At 49.6% G+C, this 26,269-nt stretch overlaps 1 protein-coding gene across 3 annotated transcripts; it reads right to left on the reverse strand.

Moving 5' to 3' along the window:
* Positions 1–452: 452 nt before the first annotated feature.
* Positions 453–25,347, reverse strand: RNF19B (ring finger protein 19B). 3 transcript variants are annotated; one of them, XM_038757744.1, is made up of 9 exons: positions 24,665–25,347; positions 8,430–8,635; positions 7,018–7,159; positions 6,251–6,413; positions 5,700–5,814; positions 4,726–4,866; positions 3,969–4,176; positions 3,011–3,142; positions 453–1,278 (listed from the first exon to the last, which is right to left on the reverse strand). In XM_038757744.1, exons 1-9 carry the CDS (start codon positions 25,279–25,281, stop codon positions 831–833), a joined length of 2,172 nt encoding a protein of 723 aa, XP_038613672.1. In that variant the 5' UTR covers positions 25,282–25,347; the 3' UTR covers positions 453–830. The 3 variants fall into 3 exon arrangements, with proteins under 3 accessions (XP_038613672.1, XP_038613671.1, XP_038613673.1); XM_038757743.1 differs by having other exon boundaries at positions 7,018–7,162; XM_038757745.1 differs by lacking the exon at positions 453–1,278 and adding an exon at positions 1,285–1,398.
* Positions 25,348–26,269: the final 922 nt, after the last annotated feature.

Here is a 26,269-nt window from a genome sequence, read left to right on the forward strand (position 1 = left end):
CACCAGCAGGGAATGCTTATTTCTCTCCCCCAACTTGCTATTCCTCAATGCGTCCATGCAGGGATCTTCTGCAGAGCTGCACGCCAGAAACCCACCCCCTCCCTCTGGCACACATGATCGTGGTGAGGTGAGGTTCGGCTTCTCTCGGGAAGATCAAAATCCATCTCTAGAGGGCAGGCTATGCCAAGCCTGATTCCTCATCGTTCCTCGGCCGGCCCTGGTGTTTTCCTTCATCTTGGGGTAACCAAATGGCACTATCAAAGCAACGGAGCCAGGTTCACGCCCCCAATTCCATACTCCCAGACATTCCCTTTTCCTTGGGAATCACTCCTTCCCCGGCTCCAATTCGCCCATCTCCCAGATGGCATGGACCTGTGTAGGCACCATGTTTTCCATGAAGCCCTGGGCTCTGCAACCACCGCCGCCGCGGAAAATGCAACGAACAGTCGAAATACGACAGAAATCTTTATTAAAATGTGTCCTTCGGTAATATGTTTGCATACGTACGATACACACACATACATATGTACACTCTTACACACCTTCACGGATCACCACCAGCAGTTAACCAATAAATTAAAAAAAGGGGGGGCTGAGGGGGAGACCGGGGAGGGGGAAGAGGGGGAGGGGGCAGAGGAGAGGGATAAAATTTTCATGTGTGATCTCATCGGCAATAGCATCTTTCTCAGATTCACACCGGGCGGAGCTTGTGACCACAGGATATTTGAAATAAAATAGTATGAACCGTAGCTGGGGGTAGGGACAGGAGAAAAAGTGTCCGAAAGATGCAATTACGATAAGTGTGCTTCTCGGAACGGTGGAGTTCCACTTCATAGTCTGCCTTGGCTCTCCTCTGCCTTGAGCCCTTCTGCCTGGGCACCTTGGGCCCTCGGGCTCTCGGCCCCTCTGGCCTTTGGACTGAGGGGGTGGGCTGCAGTCTGAGAGCGGGGGGAGCCGCATTCGTCGGAGGTGAGGTCGGGCACGTCGTCCGACTGGGTGTCGGAGCTTTCCAGGTCGCTGCGGATGCTCTCGGGCTGGGCCAAGGTGATGTCCCACGTCTTGCTGCCGACACAGTCCTTTCGGTCACAGCTTTGGTGTTTGCAGGCCGGGGGGCCCTCCCCGGCCGCCGCCGCCGCCTCCTCCTCCTCCTCCTCCTCTTCGTTCTCTGCCATCTGGGCCTGAACGTGCAGAGAGTCCTCGGTGCTACTCCCGCTAACTAGCTGGTAGTGACTTGGCTTGGCTTCAATGTCCACTTGGATCTCCATATTGGTGCACTCTCTGAGGAGACAAAACCCACCTTGCTGAGTCAGGAACCGGGGCGTCTGAGTCACGTTTCGGTGCCACCCACACCGGGGGTCAGGGACGGAGCAGACGGTTATTCATAAAGCAGCGCCTTTACTGAAGACGGGAAACGAGGCTGGGTTTCTATTTCAGAAAAAACTTTCACCGTTACAGGATGTAAACACGTGGGCCGACGGAGTCCGACCCCGCACTTGAAAGGAAGGGCGGTGCCTGTGATGAGTGGGGGAGAGCCTGGAGAGGGCTAGACTAGCAGGAGAAACTCACTCAATATCTTAAAGGCTGGAAAGGCCAGCCGAAGGAATCCCAGATGTCTGCCGGGTAGCTCGGAGAGCTCTAAAGGGGAGACCGACATCTGCTCCGTCAAAGGGAAGCAGCGTGGCCTAGTGCAAAAGAGCACAGGCCTGGGTGTCAGAGGACCTAGGTCCTGAGCCCGGTTCTGCCAATTCCTTGCTGGGTGACCGTGGGCAAGTTACTGTACTTCTCTGTGCCTCATTTTCCACAACTGTAAAATGGGCATTAAATCCTCCTCCCTCCAATCTGTGAGCCCCATGTAGAACAGGGATTGTGTCCAACCTGATACACTCGCGTATCTTCCTCTGCGCTTAGAACAATTCTTGACACAAGTAAGCACACAACCAATACGATATACATAAACGGCTCAGTGCAAAGAGCACGGGCTTGGGAGTCGGAGGTCATGGGTTCTAATCCCGGCTCTGCTACTTGTCAGCTGGGTGCCTTTGGGCAGGTCACAACTTCTCTGGGCCTCAATACCTCATTTTTAAAATGGGGATTAAGCCTGTAAGCCCCACGTGGGACAACCTGATTACCTTGTGTCCTCCCCAGTGCTTAGAACAGTGCTTGGCACACAGTAAGCCCTTAACAAATGCATTATTATTATTATAAATAAATAAAAGACGGGGCAGAACCAAGAGATGTGTTCTAACCCCACTGTTTTATTGAACTGCATTCCCTCCTCCCTGGAGAGGAGGGCTATGGACCTGTTATATGAATTCGGGCCTTCTGTTGGCCGGAAGTAAGTAGCCTTGAGCTAAGGCCAATGAGACTCTGACATCCTGGATTTTAATCAATAGTATTTACTGAGTGCTCACTGTGAGCCGAGCACTGGACTAAGCACGATCCCTGCCCGTGAGGAGTTTACAGGGAAACAGCATGGTGTAGTGGATAGCGCATGGGCCTGGGGATCAGAAGATCATGGGTTCTCATCCTGGCTCCTCTACTTGTTTGCTGTGTGACCTCAGGCAAGTCACTTCACTTCTCTGTGCCTCAGTTACCTCATCTGTAAAAGGGGGATTGAGACTGCAAGACAACCTGATATGCGTGTAACCAGCCCAGTGCATAGTAGAGTACCTGATACATAATAAGCACTTAAATACCACATTTATTACTATTATGAGGGGAGGGGAGGGGAACTCAGTGCCTTGAGAACCACGTGGCTAAAACAGCTTTACTTCACTGCCAAATTCTGCTACAAAGCTCCCCCCCCCCCCCCCACCCACCAAAAATACAAGAGCTAATGAGAAAAGCAGAGAAGTCTGAGTCCATGGGACCCCTCTCTGGTGCCCATGACTCCCAGCTCAATTTGGTGAGCAAACCCAGGAGGTTATAAGCAATATTGAGAGTTTCACCCGGGCACCGTCACCGCTCCGCAGGAGCCCAACGGGTGCTGCCCGCTCCCCGATCCGCATACCTGTCCTGCGGGTTGTAGGAACTGATTATGGAACCGGCCATAGCACGAGTGCTCGCGTTGTCACTGATTGCGCCAAGGCTGGCCGTGTCTTTGGGGAACACCTCCTTCTGAACGTCGGCGTGAACTTCTAACCTGGGGAGATGGCGAAAGGACCGAGGTAAGGCCAGAAACGGGAAGCCCGGGCCACGCCACCTCCGAGGCTCCCTCCCCGTTTCCTGCCAACTCTGTTATCCCGGTCTTCCCCTGGCTCTCAGTTGGGGGAGCGGAGCTACTCTTCCCTCCCCGCACCCGCCACCGCTCTGCTGAGCTGGAAAGGTTTGGACAGCCTGACCTCCTCAGCTGCCTCGAGGCAAACACCCACTAGGCAAGTGGAAACCACCCCCTTTCTCGACTCCGGCACCATTTTGTGGAACAATCGACTCCACTGTTGCTATTTCCCCCTGATGGGTTTCACGGTCAAACCCATCTGACTCATCTGCTTCCTCTCCGGGGAGGATTTCCATGCAACTGGAACAGCTGGATTGGCTGAGCCGTACTCCCTCTCCGCCTGGAAGTCGGTCTCCAATTATGCGCCTGTCTGCCGATTTCCAGGGGAGGTTTAAGGAAACCCGGCAGTAGACATTCGCGACTGTGGAGGCGGGCTCCCCTGCCACTAAGAGCTCTCAGCAAGAGGCAGTCGGTGCCGGGAAACACTAGCTGGGTCAGCAGGGGCCCGAGGTACCACGCTCCTGCCGCCTCCAATGGCTTTTCTTCCCCCTGCTTTGGCCACACCCCCCAGCCCCTTTCCTCCCGCTCCTTCCCCTCTGGGTTTCTTTTTAAGGCACTGGGAAATGCACCGATTCCTTTCGGGAGACGAATGCTCTGAGGATGAAGAGCAGAGCAAATTTAGGTCAGCTTAAGGGCCCCGGGGGCCAGGCCCGGCTGCAGTCCCCCTCCCGCTTGCGGCCAGCTCACTCACCTGCTATACTTCCCTTTTCCGCCCGACAGGACCCCGCCACTCAGCGTGCCCCCGGAGAGGGCCACGAAGCTGGCCGTCTCGCTGTAGTTGCCCTGCATGACGCTGAGCCCGTCGGTGGGGCTCCCGCTGGTGCTCAGCACGCTGGTCAGCCCCTCGATGCTGCTCTCCCCGATGCTTGGGTTCTTCAGGGCTCGCCAGGCATCTGCCACTGGGATGGGGACCAAAACATTTCAGAGTTTGCAGTTTAATCTGGGGAGGTGAGAACTTCATCCTGGAGATTCCAGATGGAAGCATCTCTCTCTCTCTCTCTCACCCACACCCCCACATACACACACTTTCTCTGCTAAATTCTATGTGTGGGCACATATACACACAGTGGCTTGAAAGTGCTTTAGGCTCTGTGCATTGCAATTAAAAGGAGGATTCTAGTAACAAGCTTAAAAAAATAAGCTCAGGATCTTCCTAGGCTATAAGCTGCAGGTTATTAGCTTAATTGGTCACACTTTTAACCATTATGTGTTCACACCAGTTTGCTCCTGCCACAATGTAGCAGGTGACAGAGGAATTAACCTACTAACTCTGGCACGTGCTCACACACACACACAATCTCAAAGCTAAAAATACTTTCAACACCCTTTAGAGCTCATTAGCCAGCCCAATTAATCCCACAGAAATTTGTCCAAAGATGGCACTGGATTTTTTAAAAAAATCAAGCAAGTCTGAGTAAAACCAAGCTGTGACAAGGTGATTTCCTTACCTGTGATTGGTCCATCATCCTCATCAAACTCGATTTTCACTCCCTTTCCATTGGCAGTGCTAACGCCACAGCCCCCTCCACGACAGAGAGAAATGGGCACAACCCCATAGACATATGCCAGCATGATAGGGACACCAATACCTAATCAAGAGAGGGTGAAACATCAAAAGGTTACCTGACAGTAGTATAGGTGCGCTTGAACTCATACTCAACTCGAGAGCAGAGACCCCTTTTCTTTCAAACTGCATTAGAAGAGAACCACCATCTCCAAAGGCTATATTACTGAAGGTCACGTAACCTCCCCAGTCACTCGACTGATAGTATTTATTCTGTGCTGGACACTGTACTAAGCGCTTGGGAGAGTACAACAGAGTTAGTAGACACGATCCCTGCTCTCAAGGAGCTGACCGCTGAGTGGGTCTAAGAGAAAAAGCAAGGAACTGGGTCTGCCACTTGCCTGCACACCCTTGGGGAAAAAAAAATCACTCAACTTGCTAGGCCTTAATTTCCTCCTCTGTGAAATGGGGAGGAGATACCTGTTCTCCCTCCTCCTAGACCATGAGCCCCATGTGGGGTGGGCTCTGAGTCCGATCCGATTACCTGGTACTCGCGCCAACACTTTGCACAGTGCTTAGCGGAAAGTAAGCCTTGGATAAATCATCATCATCATCAATAAATTAAACTGCATAATAGTAAATTCAAAGGTGCCCCTCCTTGGGAGATTCTGATCCCATTTTGCCAGAAATTTAGAAAATCGTCGCAGGCCTCATCTTTAAAACTGGAAGAAATGACCTCCCCTGGCCACAATGCAAGCAGTCTCTCGCTTCAAAGAGCTTTGGGTGGCCCTCTGGTACCTGAATTCATTTAAACTAGAGATGAGGCACATGTAATACCCCAAAACCCAGATTACAGGGAAGGGGCATTGCCAAGCAGGGGCAGGTAAGAGAAGGAGCTCACAGGTCCCGCCGGCTTACCGACACTGACAGCAGCAATGACTGGGGACGCAATGACCGACAAGGTCACCCCGCCAGTGATGGCTAAATTCCTCTTGTGTTTGGAGGTTTTCTTTCCCTCATATCTACTGTGGATCTAAGGAGTGAGAAGAAAATCCAGGTCAGGAAATGGATCTTTCTGGGAGAAGAAAGAAGAAGGAACACAGGAAGGGATAGCAGCGCTCGTGCGTGTATTTTTGAGAGGGGCAATGGGACAGGACTCTCCAGATCTGCACTGCTTCCCTGAGATAAGGGCCACACCTCATGTTGGCCCCCGGAAAAAAAGGGACAAGGCATCACTAAGAGGCAGGAGAGCTCAGAGGAATGGCCTCTGCAGCACTGTCTCAAACTTGGCCCAAGCTGTTTAGTAAGCACTTGAAATCCACTTGAGTGTTAACAAAAAAAAAGGGGGGGGGGGGGGAATCCACTTAAGAAATTGGTGTTATTTTTCTTCAAAAACCAGCCAGACTCACAGCTTCCCTGTCACACCTCTCTTAACCCTTTATCCACCAGGCCTCGGGGCCTTTGCTTACCTTCCTGCCCACATAAACGGGGATGCCAATGACCATGGCAGGGATGGCGATGCCAGCAATGAGGGAAATGCCTACTGGAGCGCCGATCAACGTGCCCAGCTGCCAGAGGATCTTCTTCTTTCGGCTCCATGGCTTTTTGCCCCAGAAGGTGCAGCCAGAGGGACTGTGGAGAGATCAAGTGGGGCGATCAATTGAAGGCCAAATATATCAGAGAGGAATCGCTCACCGAACCGCCTATTTTGCCAGTCTTCTGGGCCAAGGCTCAGGGGGAGCAGTGTGGCCTAGGGGAAAAGGGCACAGGCTTGGGAGTCAGAAGACCTGGCTTCTCATCCCAGCTCTGCCAGCTGCCTGCTGCGATCTGGAGCAAGTCGCTTAACGTCTCCAGGATGTAACATTTTACGTAAACTGTAAAATGGAGATTCAATGCCTGTTTTCCCCTCCTACTTAGTGAGCCCATGCGGAACAGGTTCTTTGCCATACCTAATCAACTTGTATCTACCCCACCTTGACATGTAGTAAGCACTTAAATACCACAATAATAAAAAACAACAGTAATAATAATAGCAATGGGAGGTGAACAGAGACCTCCCAAACGGCAGCTTGGACTGCCTCCCCTTCCTGCTCCAGCACAGTGTTTTAATGTCTCAGGGGAATGAGGCCTCCCTGGGCCTCGATTCTACTCTCCCCCTAGTGCCACCCAACCCCACGAGCACAGGGAAAGGAAAAACATCCACGGGGCAATTCTCTGCCATCCCGCTCCCTCTCACCTGAGGTAATGCAGGTCGGAGATCTCTTTCATACACAGCCAACAGAATTCGCAGCCGCACACGGCGCAGGTCATGTGGTTACAGCTCCCATCGTTCATCTTGATGATATAAGCACTGCACCGGGGGCAGGGCTTGATGTCATCTGCTACAGGGAGAGAGAAGAGAAGTGGCAGTCGATGCCCGGAGAAGTCCATGGCCCCTATTCCGGGGGCGAGGGGGCAGGTTCCGGGCAGAGAAACACCCTGCCATGGAGGACTGGCTGGGCCAGGTTTCAGGAAGAGCCGCTCCATTAAAACAAAAAAAAAAAACAGTACTCTGCCACTTCAGACAACGTGAACCGCTCGGGGCCTGGGGACTTTCTTGGAGAGAGTAGGAAAGTCCCTAGAATTGCAGCTTCCTCTTGCAAACGGGCTGGAGAAGATTAGAAGCCCAAAGGAAGAACAAACAGTCTGTTGTATGGAACTGGACTTCCTTGGTTAGGAGAAAGTGTACCTGAAGGGCTTATTTTAATACAATTTCGGCCTCACTCAGCAACAGGATTCTTGTTCGCGGAACAAAGGGTCTTCAGCAGGCCGCCAAGCCGCTATCGATTTCAAATTGCAAACTGAACGGGAGAAACAAAGGGACCATCCACCGAAATGCCACCGGCAGCCAATTCCTGGTGGTTACGTACAGAGCGAGCCAGGAACTAGCACTACAGCAAAGGCTACGGGTGGGATTGCCAGGAAAAAGTGAACGCTGAAATCTTTCCTTTGAGTTTCCCCCAGATGACATCGGTGAAATAAAATCTGTTTTTCTAACCAGCAAGTCCTTTTCAGCCTTTAAATAGACTCCTGCCTCTTACCTGTCAAGGCTAGATTTGGATGCGTGGCATTTTGCATACTAAATTAATAACTAACACTAGGTTAGAGAAAGGAATCAAACTCCCGGCATTCTCTTCACCGCTTCAGAAGTCAAGTGGTACTCTGGACTCCAGCAAGAACAACAGAACCCGGGGTTCAGATTTCGCTTGGGTAAATCCCTTTCTGTTCATCTTGGCAATCAAAAATCAGCTCAGCGGTAGAACCAGAGAGTCCGACCCTCAAAGAATCCGATTAGATGCCAAGCCCTTATGCCAGATGGGGAGAGCCAGTCTTGAGACAAAAAAGCCTCAACTTTTCCCTGGGCTGCACACTACTTGACAGGGGAGTGTGTCGGTATTTAACAGAACTGATTAGCTGACACGGGCTTCGAAGGAGGTGGTGGAGGAAACTGATCCCCGGGGGGCGGGAAATGCATACCCACTTTGATCCCAGGGCATATACTAAGAGATGGGTACTCTTTTCAGGCTTGAAACTAATATTTCTGTATGGCTAACTGGAGGGAGGTAGAGACACACAGAGACGCTGCGGGGGTCCCCACGCCAGTCATACCTGGTCCAGATTCCTGTCCATAACTGAGGCCTGAGGTATGCTTGGTCCGAACGCGGAGAGATTGGGCCCTCTGTTGACGGGCCATGTCGCACGTTTGGTTTGGGTGCCATATTTGCTTGCAGTGGTAACAGAACTCCGTCTGACAGCCTTCCCTCTCACAGGTCAGCTTTGGGCAGCTGGCACAGCCGTAGGCAATAACAGCATAACTGGGGAGGAGAAGAGGAACGGACAGCGGAAGAGTAAGACTGATCTCGTGAGGACAGGCGGCGGGGGGATTCCCGTTGTCGAACCAGATGGCCCCCCACATAGGCAGAGAAGGAAAAACCTTTATCCGACACGTGGGGGCCAACTGTCTAACAGCCGTGCTTTAAGGAGAAGGGCCAAAGACTTCTTCTTACCCCGGCCAGAGTCCCAAACCATTCATTCATTCAATAGTATTTATTGAGCGCTTACTGTGTGCAGAGCACTGTACTAGGCGTTTGGGAAGTACAAGTCGGCAACATATAGAGACGGTCCCTACCGAACAGCGGGCTCACAGTCTAGAAGGGGGAGACGGACAACAAAACACATTAACCACTGAGGATAAATGTTGTATTAAGCCTAGATATTTCCTGACACCTCTCACCCCCTGCCAAAAAATTGTAGTTTTACTTTACTTCAGGAGCACCCTGCTCCACGGGAGTCTCACAAGCTATATCAACAAGGGGAACACTGATTTTCTTCTCCTCGTCATGCTAGGTTTTCCATGGGCTCGAGATTCCGCAGCATGGGATGGAACATCTATTCCCTTAACAGCCACAGGGGAGAACTGAATAAATCACCGCCATCTCAGTCAGCCGCGTTTCCTGGTCTGGGAGGGAAGACCCTGCTAGTCATTACTCGGGGATTGATGGGCGCTACTTCTATCAGAGGAAGCGAAAGCCAGCTAGGTTGCTATCCCAATTATTTCCACCAAAAGAAGTCCCTCCATTTTTTTTTTAATGGTATTTGTTAAGAGCTTACTCTGTACCAGACACAGTACTAAGTGCTGGGATAGATACCCGCTAATCATGTCGGACACAATCCAGGCTCCACATGGGGCTCACAGTCTTAACCCCCATTTTACAGATGAGGGAACTGAGGCACAGAGAAATTAAGTGACGTGCCCAAGGTCATACAGCGGGCAAGTGGTGGAGCCGGGATCAGAATACAGCAGGTCCTTCTGACTCTCACACCCACGATCTATTCGCTAGGTCACGTTGCTTCTCTTCCCTGCTGCCTTTCTCTCAGGGGTGCAGATGGAAATTGGCCACGCCTAGGAGGGGAGGAGTATTTTTTCAGGCACCGGCAATAATAGATTACTGTGATGTTTGTTGAATGCCTCTTATGTACCTAGGATTGCCCTAAGCCCTGGAGTAGACATAAGATAATTCATTTGGACTCTGTCCCTGTCCCACTTGGGACTCTCAGTCTCCGGATGGGGGAAGAGAACAGATATTGACTCCCTATTTTATAGATGGGAAAACTGAGGTGCAGAGAAGGGAGGTGATTGGCCCAAGGCTGCACGGCAGGGACGTGGTGAAGTCAGGATTAGAACTCGGGTCTCCTGACTACCAGCCCTGTAAACCTACCATGGCAGAGAACATCAGTTCATCAAGTCTGAGGTTTTATTCTTTAGATCTATTTTCTGTTCCTGACCTACAAAGATTCTTGGATTGCTCTTAAAACAAACAAACAAAAACCAAAGGAAAAAAAAAATTCAGAACCCACCGGCATGTGTGATTTTCACTTGCCCCTTCCCAATAAAATCAATGGTAAGCACTGAGCACTTACTGCATGCAGAGCACTATACTAAGCCCTTGGGAGAGTACGCTATGACCCAGTTAGTAGATACAATCCTTGCCCACAAAGAGCTTTCAGTTTAGAGTTCTGTACCTAGTACTGCAAAGTATCAAGAATTGTTTCGCAGATCCTCTCTAGTTGATGTTCAATTACTCGGCCCAGTCAGACCCCCCCCTCACCCCCAAAGATCTCCATAACTTCTGAAACATGCTGAACTAAATCCCTCATCAGCAATTTGGGTGCCTCACCTAAGCCAAACTGGTGCTTAAAATCCTAAAATCCAATAAGGATTGTTTGAGGGAAAGGCTAGGAGAAAGAGGAGGAAAAAATGGTAAGATGATGATGGTGGTGATGGCAACTGGTGAGTCTATTTGGCCAAAGTAGGCACCTGGCTCTAATCTTCGGGGCACCTGGGCCATCACTGGTTCAGGTGGCAAGAATCTCAAAGGAAGAATCCTCCATGCTGCTTGGATGCATTTTTTCCATTTTGGTTTCAACACACTGGCACAATTAGGGAGTGTTCTTCCGACCACCCGCACCTATCCGATACGTTGTGACGCACGGGTCGGAAGACCCTGCCGTGCCTGTGGGTGGAAAGAGTTGGAGTCCCACAGCGCACGTGCTCCTCGACCCAGGGAAACCTGCGGGGACCCAAATCCCCGGGTGTTCCAGGGGAACCAGGTGCACCCCCAACCCGCCAGCCAGATCGCGCACGGAAGCTCCTGTCTGGATTCAAGTCAGGGGTTCAGATTCTCGGGTTCAGATTCAGCCTCTTGTTCAAGGGTCTCGGTGGCAGGGCTGAAATGAGAAAGTGTCCTTACGGCTTTATTCGTTTATGGCCACCCCACTGCAGAATTCGGGTTTCTCAAAGGCAGCAGGGTGAGAGTCCTGGGGAATGTGTCACCCTGCAAATGATTCATATCCGGCGGGAGCTTGGGTGCAGCTTCCCCACCTCCGCGCAACACAGTTGCTTAAATCAAACACGGCCACCTTGTGTTGGAAAGGAGGCAGGAGAAACCACCGCAGATACCTGCCCGTTGGAAAACCCGCATCTTTCTTTTTCCTTCTTGTGAGAAGGGAGCAATGGGATGCAAATCAGCGCTGCCCACCTTCGGGACTAGGAATTTTAGGTAGATTTCCCAGCCCCATGGTGCTCCACCATCGGAAGGAAGGAATTCCCAGGGCTCGGCCCATTAGAGAATTTTAAAAAGTGAAGCATGTAGTTTTCTTTTGCTTGTTTGCTTTTTAATGGTATTAGTTAAGGAATTACTATGTGCCAGGCACTGTACTAAGCGTTGGGATAGATACAGTATAATCAGATCGGACATGGTCTGTCCCACAAGGGGCTCACAATCTAAGATGGAAGGATGAAGATTTAGTCCCCATTTTACAGAACAGATAACAGGCACAGAAGTGAAATGACTTGCCTAGGTCACGCGGCAGACAAGTAGTGGAACCAGGATTAGAACTCAAGTCCTCTCTTTCCACTACACCAACATGGTGTGCTGGGTATCAACAGAAGCAGCATAGCTTAGTGGAAAGAGCATGGGTTTGGGAGTCAGAGGTCATGGGTTCTAACTCCGGCCCCGTCACTTATTAGCTGTGTGACTTTGGGCAAGCCACTTAACTTCTCTGTGCCTCGGTTCTTAATGGGGATTAAGACTGTGATCCCTCACGTGGAATAACCTGATTACCCTGTAACTACCCCAGCGCTCAGAACAGTGCTTGGCACATAGTAAGCGCTTAATATTATTATTATTATTATTATTATTATTATTATTATTATTATTATTACCTGAAATGGGGACTTTAGCCTCTGGAGTGTAAGCTCATCTCTAGACTGTAAACCTGTTGTGGGCAGGGAATGTATCTGTTTATTGTTATACTGTCCTCTCTCAAGGGTTTGGTATAGTGCTCTGCACACAGTAAGCACTCAAATACAACTGAATCAATGGGATTAAGACTGTTCGCCCCTTGTGGGTCATGGACTGTGTCCAACCTTGTACCCTAGTGCTTAGTACAGTGCCTGGCACGTAGTAAGGGCTTAGCAAATGCCATTAAACAGCAATAACAAAAAAGTTCTCTGGTAGAAAATGATGTAGATTGACTGCAAAGAAAAGTTGCTGCAGAAGTGCAACATATTACAACTACCCTATCTCTTCTAATCTGACCTGACAACCTGGTGGAATCTGATAAATCTTCTCTGTACAAGATCCCAGCCTGGGCTGAAAAACCAACATATCAATCAGTGGAATTTATTGAGCTCTTACCATGTGCAGAGGACTGTTCTAAGCGCTTGGGAGAGTACAATGCAAGAGAATAAGCAGCTAGGTTCCTGACCCATGACGAACTTACAGTCTAGAGGGTCTGGAGCTAGCGCGCTCTCCCATGTGCCTTGACTTCTAACTTCTTGTCTCAGACAGAGGGGCTATGGAGTTTTAAGTCAGACCCATGTGTGCCTGGAGAACGGCTGAAGCACCAACCCACCCTGCCCGCAAGTTAGCCTGCAGGCCGGGCTGGGCCCAGAGAGGACACCCCAGCTCAAAGAAACACCCATCACCCTCAAACGCCTGCGAAAAACCCTTTCTAAAAATGAACCGACCCTTATCACTGAACTGCCAATACATTTCCCACATGGCCGCTCTTGGAGACCAAATGGACACTGAAGATAAAATAAATGAATGGGGCAATTATTGGCTACCTCAGCCACACTAATCCCCGGCCTTGAAAAACCAAATCCATCAACCACGAGCAATTACTGAGGGCCACACTTCCCCGTGGTACTTAGGCAAGGACAACAGAATTTGGAAGGCACCATCCCTGCCTTCACGGAGCTGGGGAAGACAGGCTCAAAATAATTACAGCTAGACAGAATAAGGGAATGGAAAGGTGACTACGTGGAGAAGAGTCAGAAAAGAACAGGTTCTCAGTGTCCCGCTCGGCTTGGAGAAGCACAGTAGGCTCTTTGGACTGCTCTGCCTCCGTGGCAAAGCATGCTTTGTGGGAAGCCCACATTAGGTCAGAGTAACATGTTTTCCTTTTCAGTGACTGTGTCCAAATCCTGGTAAATCATCAATGAGTCACTGCTTTCCTATTTCCTGTGCTCGCCCCAGCTATTGAACAACAACCGTGGTGCCCCCCCATCGCCCCCCCAAAAAGCTAGGCTTCCTCGCCTCGTCCACTGCTGTTCGAAACCACCTCCCTACATCGCAGACTGGGCCGAGCACCTCGGTCACTTGATTCACGCCCCACCGGTCCACCCTGTCATGGCCAGACAGCTGTCCTGCCTGCCGTCCTCCCACCCTCTTTAGTTCCGTTCTGGCCAATTGTTCGGGTCTGCTGCTCGTCAGGAAGCAGTGAAGGAGGCGAATCCGGAGGAGCGTTGGTGAGAGCCTTGCAACGAATCTCCACACGCATCCATTTTTAGAAAAGACTTCTCTCCCCCCCGTCTCTCCGGTGAAACTGCTAATTTTTCCCTCCTTTTGTGTAGCAATTTTCTAAAGCTCTACGAAGGCTACAACGTGACAGGCACCAAATAGCGGCACTGGCTGGTTTCAGCCCGGTTCAGGGGATGGGGGGGGGGGGCGCGGGAATGGAGAAAGTCAGAATTAGTAGGAAGATCTCCATTATGCACCAAAGGACTGCCGTTGTCAAGGAAACGTGCCATGTCTGTACTTTCCTAGGCGGTGTCACACTAAGCCACCCATTTAGGAAGGGAATCAAGAGCCTGGGAAAGAGCAAAGGGGTGTGGCCTGACGCACTGCCGGTCCCCTGGTCTGCCCCATGGAATGCACCTGGGCCCAAGTGGCCAGGCTGCAGCTGCTGCACTGCAGAAACTGCACGGCTCAGAATCGGCGGAAAGTTCTCAGCGTGCGTTCGACGCAGTTCGATTCAGGTGCTGGCCCCGTTTACAGCCCATCGCCATGTCACAAAAAATCTGGCCCTGTCTAAGGCTTGCCACATCCTGCTCTGAAACCAGGATTAAAGAAAAAAAAAAAGAAACATCACTAAATTCTGAGGATAGCGTGGTCGGACGTCTTAAAAACCGACGCTAAAATGGGATGTCTGGCTGTACAATGATACTACGCAGGGTAGCCTGCAAAGGGCAGTACGACGCACCCACTTTCCCCAGCCACGGCTGGTCTGGAAAAACAGACATATGGTTGCAAAGGTTATTTAAACACTTCAACAAACTGAAAATGCATCCACACCGTCTCTAGCCTCTCGGAGCCCTAGAACCTGGGTTCTAATCCCGGTCCTGCCACTTGCTTGCTGTGTGGTCTTGGGCACATTACTTCACTTCTCTGCACCTCAGTTTCCTCAACTGTAAAATGGGAATTCAATACCCGTTCTCCCTCCTAATCTGTGAGCCCCAAGGGGGATAGGAACCCGGTCTGACCTGTTCATGCACCTATCCTAGCGCTCAGAACAGCGCTAGATGCATAGTAAACATTTAAGAAATACCACAGCTATTATTATTATTATCAGTACCACAACCACCATGTAGGAGACACCATCCCTAGCCCACTTTACACATGTCCTGTGGGTCTTATTTAACACTAGTCTAAGACCCTGTCTAGTGAGGGGGCGAAGGCAGTAGTCGGCTAGGGGCTGCACACGGGGGTGGGGGGTGGAGGGAGAAGGGGGCACAGCAGACAAAGCACAACCGGGGGAACAACCTGAGGGGAGTCAGGGGGAGACCGAGAGTGCCTTGTCATGGCCAGATCCTATCCCCAACTCCTCTCCTGCTCCATTCTCAGGGTAGAGCTCTGCCCAGCTCTTCTGCCAATCCTCAAACAACAGTATTTATTGAGCGCTTACTATGTGCAAAGCACTGTCCTAGGCGTTTGGGGGAATACTCCACAACGGAGTTGGTAGACAATGCTGCCTGTCCTCTAATCTGTAAGATCCTTGTGGGAAGGTACTGTGATTACCAACTCAATTGTACTGTTCTCTCCGAAGCACCTGATACAGTGCTCAGCACACAAAGTTCAGAAGCTATTACTGACTGACAGATTGATATCCTGGCATGTGCTGAGGCCTTTCTGATACGTGATATCTTGGCTGGACTACTACGGTAGACACTTGTTACACCATAAATCCATGCTTGCTTCCTCAATCGAACCAGGCCTTCTCCACAGGCAGTACGGCGGAATTATTCTTTCCTCTCAAAAGGAAGAACAATTTAGTTTTGAAGTGTTTCTGGTTTGGAGGGGTGTACTGGTTTTGCAGTGCTTCCACTGGAGCATTACACTGTATTTTAGTTTGGGTAAGTGCAAGTTGCTCCATTTAATTTCTCGGTCTCTACTGACTTGGATTCCTCAGAGGCGGTAGGGGTCATCACAGTATTCATTCCTTCATTCCAGCATATTTATTATGCACTTACTGTGTGCAGAGCACTGTACTAAGCGCTTGGCAAAGTACAATACAACAATAAACAGTGACATTCCCTGTCCACACAAGCTCACAATCTGCAGGGACGATTCAGCACCTACTGAGGGCAGAGCACTGCACTTAAATGCTGAGAAAAAGCATTCACTCATTCATTCAACCATATCTGTTAAGCGCTTACTGTGTGCAGAACATTGTACTAAGCACTTGGGAAAGTACACTACAACACTAAAGAGTGACAATCCCTGCCCACAACGAGCTTGCAGTCTAGAGCACAAAAGGTAGAGTCAGACAACACAGTACTTGGTCCTCAAGGAGCTCAGAAAGAACCCTGCCTCAAGAGATTAGGATTCAAGTCTGAGTTGACTGTCCCTAAGTTCTTAAGTCCTTGTTCGCATTTTCCTCAATTTTTATAGATGAGCTCCCCGCGCTCCAACACACACACATCCTCTCCACATTTCACTACAAAGTTCCAAGAATAATGTAATTTTCAGGGAAGCCTTGGCACAAAGGCACTCCATAACTTCAAGGAGTCATTCCTCCCATATAGAATTCCATCTTGTCAGCAGACGGGACCTTGGAAATGTCCTCGGGAGGTGGCTAAGAGCTCTTGACCCCTAATCTTGATAAAGCTGTGCTCTCCATTTCCAAATTAATAGGTTTAATAGAGCATTTTATCTTCCGGTTCTGGTGATTCACACTGACTTCTCAACTCACGTCCAAACTTAAGTACAAACCAGAGGGGATTCTCAAAATGAAATAACGGGCTTTAAAGTATCAAGACCCGCCATGGTGAGAAAGTACAGAACCAACGGGAGAAAGATTTCAATCTCTGCCCTTGAACAGAAATTATTACGTAAGATAGGGACAGGTAGCTTTTGGCCTCCTAGCTCCGACACTGAAGCATACAGGACTCCCCACAATGACTGAAAACAGGATCCCCCTAATTTATGAGGGGGACTGGACCGTTAGCAAGCAGTTCCCAAGCAAGATCAGGAGAGAGAACGGCACTAAACAGCAGACCGACTTTCAACCCTGGGTCCGAAGCAGTCATTAAAACTCTAAGGAGCAAACGGACAAAACACAGAATACTGCAAAGGGCTTCTCCATATGCCTACCTTCCCAACTCTGGACAGGATGGAGAAGGCCAGTAATTTGTCCACTGTGGAGCTGGGTGGCCAGGAGGGCCTCGAGCTGTGGCTCGACATTCTGGACACAGAATGCGGTTCAGTGGTTTATCAATTGATCAGTCGTATTTACTGAGTGCTTGCTGTGAGCAGAGCACTGAATTAGGCATTTGGGGGAGTACAATATAAGAACTGATAGACACGTTCTCTGCCCAAAGCAAGTTTACAGTCTAGATGGGTCAAGACATAAGGTCTGTCTTCTATTAATTCGTGCTTTCTGGTATTTGGGGCTTCATCCTTACCAGAACCGGTAATGAAGGCCAGATTGAGTCTGCACGATTACTGGGGAAAAAAAACAAGGAGTCACTCTGATCCAGAGGAAACTAAGGCAATTATGACCTAGGACCAGACTTATCTTTTTGCACCTGAAAGACAGGGGAAGGACTGTATTAAAGAAGCAGCAAGACCCAGGGCCAAGTCCCCAGGGAACTCTCTGCTCCAATACTTCTCTTCAGGAAGTGACAAATTTTTACTACTGCTTACTTGGTATTTACATAACACCTTCCACTGAAGAGCTCCACACACTTTTTTTGCAAGCGTTAATTAAGCCTCACATTCCGGAGTTGGAAACTAGGCCCAGCTGTATTTTAAAGGAAAAGAAAAGCCAACCAAGAGGTTGAGTGCAAGCCAGCGATAGGTGATAAGTCAGGTCCCCACACGGGACCAGAACCAAATTCTGGAAGCAACTAATGCAACAATAGGGCACTCTTTATGTGCCCATCGTGTGGAAAGGTTTGTCAGACCCATATTGGTCTCAGCCACTGGACCCGCACTTGCTAATTAAAAAAAATTAATAACCAAAAAACAAACAAAAAATGGAAAAAGCCGCATTAACAGTAGTAGTAATGAAGATGATGGCATTTTTTTAAGCATTAAGGTACGTGTCAAGCACTGTTCTAAGCACTGGGGTAGACACAAGCTAATCAGGTTGGACACAGTCTCTGTCCCCCAGTCTTAATCCCCATTTTACAGATGAGGTAACTGACGCCTGGAGAAGCTACGTGACTTGCCCATGGCCCCGCCGTAGACAAGTGATAGAGCCGACATTAGAACCCAGATCCTTTCCACTTCCAGGCCTTGCTCTATCCACTAGGCCTAGCTGCTTCCTGTTGCTACCCTGATGCTACTGTCTGTAGCATCGTCTTGTAACCCGAAGGGCGGCTATACATCAAACCACAGTCTTTCTGAATCAGTCAGTCAATAGTATTTATTGAGCACCTACTCAGAGCACTGGACTAGGTGTTTTGGAGCATGCAACATAATTAATAAGACATGAATCCTGCTCTCAAAAAGCTTACAATCTAGGGGGGGGGACACTGACACTAAAGTTCATTATAAGTAGGCAGTAACTGAATGTATAAAATACATGCAAAAGTGCTGCAACAGTTCCACTTTCTAAACTCTTGCTGAAGCACCAGATAATCCACCCCAAACCTTTCTCTGAGATTTACAAAAGAGATGCTTTTAAGCGGGTTATTCAGAAATTGCCCAATTTAGTAAAGAGATTTTCCCCATCCCAGGGTGACACCTGATGCATAAAGACAAAGTCTTTCCTGAGGAAAGCAATTAAGTATCAAATCAATTGTGATTCAACTTATTTTGCTACCAAGCTTGACAAAGTTACTGTAGGCTCACTGTCGATTTTCACCAGTGAGATGGGACGTCAATATGTAGAAGTTGTCCTAGGAGAGAAAAATGGCCCTTGGAGCCATGAAGCACTTGGTCAGCATTGACAACCCACTGACTTGCAGCCAAGTTCCTCAATTCCTTGCCTGGAAATACCAGACAAGAAAAAAAAAAAGTCTCAGCTCCTATGCCTCTGACAATGGCACATTCTCCGAACCAAAAGTAGGATAATGAAGAGTTCCTGGGAACTTTGTCACAGAAAAAGTGTAACCTCCCTCCCCAAGCCTCAAAACCCCTTTTTCCAAGGCAGTAGACCCCAAAACCCTACGAACCTGACTCGATCCCAGGGGATGTCTCCTATCGCAACGGTAAACGGATGAGGTCAGACCCAGATAAGCACGGTACCTTTGACCACAGTGCCTCAAAATACTTTTAAACCACTCTGACAGGGAGAGGAACTTGAGAGGAGGCAACACGCCTGACTTTAACTGGTCAGGTGAAGACAGAAGGGGAAAAGCCCCACATCAGACAACTCAACAACTTCCTGTCTTTGTCATTACTTCTGCTTCTTTCGGAGGTGACAGAATGCTACTAGAAACATGGAGGAATTCCACTCCGTTCAGTTTTGACACTACTCAGGGTCCCCTTCTCACTCTCTCTCCAGTAAGAATCAAGTAACGTCTGGCCAAACGTCTCACTTGACCACCGCCAAGGACCCGGGTCGGGGCTGGACAGAGACCCGAAATGATGACGCGATCTGCCCCAGGTCGGGGCATACCATCGACTCCAATCCTGCACTCTGATCACTCAAGCCTCTCTCTGCTGCAGAAAGCAGCAGCGACTGATGGCAACATATGGGGAAGAGGTGAGTACTCCTTCACAGGCCTAATGCACAGCTGCATCCAGTGATGTCACTCCCGCCCATTTTTACCCACGAACCTTACACAGAATGAAGCAGGTGTTGAGCTTTACAGGAAAAAGCACTTCCTGTATGTAGGGCCCTCAACACCCAACCTCGGCAGCAACCTGGAAGGAGATAATTTCCACTTCTTTAGAGCCACTTAGCATCCCTCCTCCTCTTCCGTGTAACTTCATTCCAGGGAGGTAGCATTTCCTCCCCCATAAGAAAGGGATGAATGTCTTACTCCTCCACTCCCATCCCAATGACAGCCTACGGCATCCGGCCTGCCTGGCTGAGGGAAAACTGGGGGAAGAGTTTATTTGGCTAATGGGATCGTCTAATGGGGGCAGGGAATGTGGCTACCAACTGTTACTTGTATTTACCTGAATTAACATCTGCCTTCCCCTCTAGACTGGAAATTCATTGTGGGCAGGGAACATGCCTACGGACTCTGTTATACCGTTCTCTCCCAGGCGCTTAGCACAGAGCCCTGCACCCAGTAAAGGCTCAGTAAGTACGACTGATATAGTGTACTCTCCCAGGCGCTTGGCGCAGCGCCCTGCAGAAAAGACTCAATAAGTACGATTGATATAATATACTCTCCCAGGTGCTTAGGACAGTGTCCTGCACCCCATCAAGGCTCAATAAGTACGACTGACATAATATACTCTCCCAGGTGCTCAACACAGTGTCCTGCACTCAGTACGTCTGGTAAGTATCCTCTCCCAGATGCTTAACACAGTGTCCTGCACCCAGTGAAGGCTCAGAAAGTACGACTGATATAGTATACTCTCATATATTTATATAGTATATGAGTAACTATAGTATAGTATACTCTCATATATAGAGTCAGCTGTGTGACTTTAGGCAAGTCACTTGACTTCTCGGTGCCTCAGTTACCTCATCTGTAAAATGGGGATTCAAACTGTGAGCCCCCGTGGGACAACCTGATCACCTTGGAACCTCCCCAGCGCTTAGAACAGGGCTTTGCACATAGTAAGCACTTAATAAATGCCATCATTATTATACAGTATACTGTCATAACCCATAAAGAATGCTTTATGGGTTAGATGATTTGTACTTCCCAAGCACTTAGTACAGTGCTCTGCACACAGTAAGCACTCAATAAATACAACTGAACGAATACTCTCCCAGGTGCTTAGCAGAGTTTCCTGCACCCAATAAGGCTCGGTAAATACGACTGATATAGTATACCTGATCACCTTGTACCCTCCCCAGCGCTTAAGAACAGTGCTTTGCACATAGTAAGCGCTTAATAAACTGCCATTATTATTACATGTACACACTCAGTAAGTATGAATTAATGGTGTACTCTCCCCCTACACAGTGCTTTGCACATAGTAAGCGCTTAACATATGTATGTATATGTATATATGTTTGTATGTATTTATTACTCTATTTATACATATTTATTCTATTTATTTTATTTTGTTAATATATTTTGTTTTGTTGTCTGTCTCCCCCTTCTAGACTGGGAGCCCACTGTTGGGTAGGGACAGTCTCTATATGTTGCCAACTTGTACTTCCCAAGCGCTCAGTACAGTGCTCTGCACAGAGTAAGCACTCAATAAATACAATTGAATGAATGACTGAATGGTGTACTCTCCCCCTCCACAGTGCTTTGCACATAGTAAGCGCTTAACATATTCATTCATTCAATCGTACTTATTGAGCCCTTACTGTGTGCAGAGCACTGTACTAAGCGCTTGGGAAGTCCAAGTTGGCAACATGTAGAGAAAGTCCCTACCCAACAGTGGGCTCACAGTCTATTTATTGAGTGCTTACTGTGTGCAGAGCACTGTACTAAGCACTTGGGAAGTACAAGTTGGCAACATATAGAGATGGTCCCAACCCAACAGTAGGTTCACAGTCTATCTATTGAGCGCTTACTGTGTGCAGAGCACTGTACTAAGCGCTTGGGAAGTCCAAGTTGGCAACATATAGAGACGGTCCCTACCCAACAGTGGACTCACAATCTCTGACTCCAAACTCCGTGCTCTTTCCACTGAGCCACGCTCATTGTTGTTATTGTTGTTATTTCATTCATTCATTCAATGGTATTTATTGAGCGCTTACTGTGTGCACAGCACTGGACTAAGCGCTTGGGAAGTCCAAGTTGGCAACATATAGAGGCGGTCCCTACCCAACAGTGAGCTCACGGTCTATAAGGGGGAGACAGAGAACAAAACAAAACATATTAACAAAATGAAATAAATCGAATAAATATGTACAAGTAAAATAGAGTAATAAATCCGTACAAACATATATACATATATACAGGTGCTGTGGGGAGGGGAAGGAGGTAAGGCTGGGGGGATGGAGAGGGGGAGAAGGGGGAGGGGAAGGAGTGGGCTCAGTGTGGGAAGGCCTCCTGGAGGAGGTGAGCGCTCAGTAGGGCTTTGAAGGGAGGAAGAGAGCGAGCTTGGCGGATGTGCGGAGGGAGGGCATTCCGTGCCAGGGGTCGAAGGCGGGACAGGCGAGAACCAGGCCCGGTGAGGAGATTCGCGGCCGAGGAGCGGAGGGTGCGGGCTGGGCTGGAGAAGGACAGAAGGGAGGTGAGGTAGAAGGGGGCGAGGTGATGGACAGCCTTGAAGCCCAGGGTGAGGAGTTTCTGCCTGATGCGCAGGTTGACTGGTAGCCACTGGAGATTTATTATACTTACTGTATATATGTATATATGCTTGTACGTATTTATTAATAATAATAATAATAATGACGGCACTTATTAAGCGCTTACTATGTGCAAAGCACTGTTCTAAGCACAGTCCCCCTTCTAGACTGTGAGCCCACTGTTGGGTAGGGACCGTCTCTCGATGTTGCCAACTTGGACTTCCCGTGGGACAACCTTGTAACCTCCCCAGCGCTTAGAATCAATCAATCGTATTTATTGAGCGCTTACTGTGTGCAGAGCACTAGTCTAAGCGCTTGGGAAGTCCAAGTCGGCAACATATAGTGACAGTCCCTACCCAACAGTTGGCTCACAGTCTAGAACAAAACCAAACATACTAACAAAATAAAATAGAATAGAGATGTACAAGTAAAATAAATAGAGTAATAAATCTGTACAAACATATATACATATATATAGGTGCTGTGGGGAAGGGAAGGAGGTAAGATGGGGGGGATGGAGAGGGGGACGAGGGGGAGACCACCCCAGTGTCCAGTGTCACATATGGGGACCACGCTGACCCACCCCAGCGCCTGTTATCAGACGGGACCAGCCTGCTTTGGGAGAAGGAGACCAAGAGATGGGAAACTTCGAGAGATCAGAGAGAAGCAGAGAAGCGGAGGGAGAAGCAGCTTGGCCTAATCAATTGTATTTCTTGAGCACTTACTGGGTGTAGAGCACTGTACTAAGCGCTTGGGAAGTACAAGTTGGCAACTTATAGAGACAGTCCCTACTCAACAGTGGGCTCACAGTCTAGAAGGGGGAGACAGAGAACAAAACCAAACATACTAACAAAATAAAATAAATAGAATAGATATGTACAAGTAAAATAGAGTCATAAATATGTACAAACATATATACAGGTGCTGTGGGGAAGGGAAGGAGGTAAGATGGGGGGGATGGAGAGGGGGATGAGGGGGAGAGGAAGGAAGGGGCTAAGTAAGTGCTCAGTAAATATCAAATCAATCAATCAATCGTATTTATTGAGCACGTACTGTGCGCAGAGCACTGTACTAAGCGCTTGGGAAGTACAAGTTGACAACATAGTGAGACAGTCCCTACCCAACAGTGGGCTCACAGTCTAGAACAAAATCAAACATACTAACAAAATAAAATAAATAGAATAGATATGTACAAGTAAAATAGATAGAGTAATAAATACGTACATATATACATATATACAGGTGCTGTGGGGAAGGGAAGGAGGTAAGGCAGGGGGGATGGAGAGGGGGACGAGGGGGAGAGGAAGGAAGGGGCTAAGTACGAAAATAAATAAATAAATAAAGTAATATCAATCAATCAATCGTACTTATTGAGCGCTTACTGTGTGCAGAGCACTGTACGAAGCACTTGGAAAGTCCAAGTTGGCAACATATAGAGACAGTCCCTACCCAACAGTGGGCTCACAGTCTAGAAGGGGGAGACAGGCAACAAAACCAAACATACTAACAAAATAAAATAAATAGACACGTACAAGTAAAATAAATGGAGTAATAAATCTGTACAAACATATACATCTATACAGGTGCTGTGGGGAAGGGAAGGAGGTAAGATGTGGGGGATGGAGAGGGGGACGAGGGGGAGAGGAAGGAAGGGGCTAAGTACGAAAATAAATAAATAGAGCAATATGTACATATATACAGGTGCTGTGGGGAAGGGAAGGAGGTAAGATGGGGGAATGGAGAGAGGGACGAGGGGGAGAGGAAGGACGGGGCTAAGTACGAAAATAAATAAATAGAGCAATATGTACATATATACAAGTGCTGTGGGGAAGGGAAGGAGGTAAGATGGGGGGATGGAGAGGGGGAGGAGGGGGAGAGGAAGGAAGGGAATAAATAACTACGATTGATATTGACCTGTATATATGTATATATATTTGTACATATTTATTACTCTATTTATTTTACTTGTACCTATCTATCCTATTTATTTTATTTTGTTAGTCTGTTTGGTTTTGTTCTCCGTCTCCCCCTTCAAGACTGTGAGCCCGCTGTTGGGTAGGGACTGTCTCTATCTGTTGCCAACTTGGAGTTCCCAAGCGCTTAGTCAATCAATCAATCAATCGTATTTATTGAGCGCTTACTATGTGCAGAGCACTGTACTAAGCGCTTGAGAAGTACAAATTGGCATCACAGAGAGACAGTCCCTACCCAACAGTGGGCTCACAGTCTAAAAGGGGGAGACAGAGAACAGAACCAAACATACCAACAAAATAAGTAGGATAGAAATGTACAAGTAAAATAAATAAATAGAGTAATAAATATGTACAACCATATATACAGGTGCTGTGGGGCAGGGAAGGAGGTAAGACGGGGGGATGGAGAGGGGGACGAGGGGGAGAGGAAAGAAGGGGCTGAGTGTGGGAAGGCCTCCTGGAGGAGGTGAGCTCTCAGCAGGGCCTTGAAGGGAGGAAGAGAGCTAGCTTGGCGGATGGGCAGAGGGATTGGGGGCATTCCAGGCCCGGGGGAGGACGCGGACCGGGGGTCGACGGCGGGACAGGCGAGAGCGAGGTACGGGGAGGAGTTTAGTGGTGGAGGAGCGGAGGGTGCGGTGCTGTACACGCAGTAAGCGCTCCCTAAATACGATTGATCGATTGCCGGATTTGGGGGTGCGGACTCACCCGCAGTCCGGGGCCGGGCACCAGCGGCAGTCGGGGTCGGAGGCCAGGTAGCGCCGGAGCATGAACTCCTCGTACTTGTGCATGAGCGGCGGGTCGCCGAGCAGCAGGCGGATGTCGTGGGGGTTGAGCCTTTCGCTGCACTCGGGGCAGCTGATGGGCACGCGGCTCTCGCTGATCTCCAGGCGCAGGTAGTGGCGGAGGCAGTCGCGGCACGAGCGGTGCGGGCAGCTCAGCAGCCGCGGGGCCCGCTCCGGGGGCAGCCGCACCAGGCACAAGGGGCACTCCACCTCCTCCTCCTCAGGGGCCGGGGCCGGGGCCGGGCCCTCCGACGACGACGACGACGACGACGCCTCCTCGCCCACCGGAGCGGGCGGAGGGGATGGAGGAGGGGGAGGCGGAGGGGGAGGGGGAGGGGGAGGAGATGGGGCGGCGGCGGCGGCCGTTGGCGGCGGCGTTGGCTCGGCCTGGGGCTTGGCGCGGGCCCGGCGGGCTCGGGCTGAGGCGGAGAAGACGCTCTGGAAAGACAGGCGCCGCCGCCGCCCGCCCCCGCCGCACTTGGGGGCCGGCCCGGAGAACGACGGGGATCGCGGAGACTCGGAGTCCTTCTCGGAGCCCATGGCGACGACGGTGATGATGGCGGCGGTGGCGGCCTGCTTCTCCTCAGCGCTGGCGGCGGCGGCGGACTCCCGCCCCTCCGCCCTCCTCACACTGAACCCGACGCGCCGCCGGACAAACGGCTAAATAGCCGCCGCCCCGCGCGCCTCCCGAGCGCCTCCCGAGCGCGCTGCGCACGCGCGGGCCCCGAGTGCGCTGCGCACGCGCGGGCCCCCAGAGCGCTGCGCACGCGCGCCCGCTCCGACTCTGCGCCCCCTCCTTCCTCTCATTCATTCATTCATTCATTCATTCATTCATTCATTCATGCATGCATTCATGCATTCATGCATTCATGCATTCGTTCGTCCGTTCGTTCGTTCATCCATCCACCCATCCATCCATCCATTCATTCATTCATTCGTTCATCCATCCACCCATCCATCCATTCATTCATTCATTCATTCGTTCGTTCATTCATCCATCCACCCATTCATCCATTCATTCGTTCGTTCGTTCCTCCACCCATCCATCCACCCATCCATCCATTCATTCATTCATTCATTCGTTCATTCATCCATCCATCCACCCACCCATTCATTCATTCATCCATCCATCCATTCATTCATTCATTCATTCGTTCCTCCATTCGTTCATTCATTCATTCATTCATTCCTCCATTCGTTCATTCATTCATCCATTCAATCAATCAATCGTATTTATTGAGTGCTTACTGTGTGCAGAGCACTGGATTAAGCACTTGGGAAGTCCATTCATTCATTCATTCAATCGTATTTCTTGAGCGCTTACTGTGTGCCGAGCACTGGACTAAGCACTTGGGAAGTCCATTCATTCATTCATTCATTCATTCATTCAGTCGTATTTCTTGAGCGCTTCCTGTTTTCAGAGCACTGGACTAAGCGCTTGAGAAGTCCATTCATTCATTCATTCATTCAGTCGTATTTCTTGAGCACTTACTGTGTGCAGAGCACTGGACTAAGCGCTTGGGAAGTC

Source organism: Tachyglossus aculeatus, chromosome 16, assembly GCF_015852505.1.
Source record: "Tachyglossus aculeatus isolate mTacAcu1 chromosome 16, mTacAcu1.pri, whole genome shotgun sequence".
Classification (NCBI taxonomy): domain Eukaryota; kingdom Metazoa; phylum Chordata; class Mammalia; order Monotremata; family Tachyglossidae; genus Tachyglossus; species Tachyglossus aculeatus.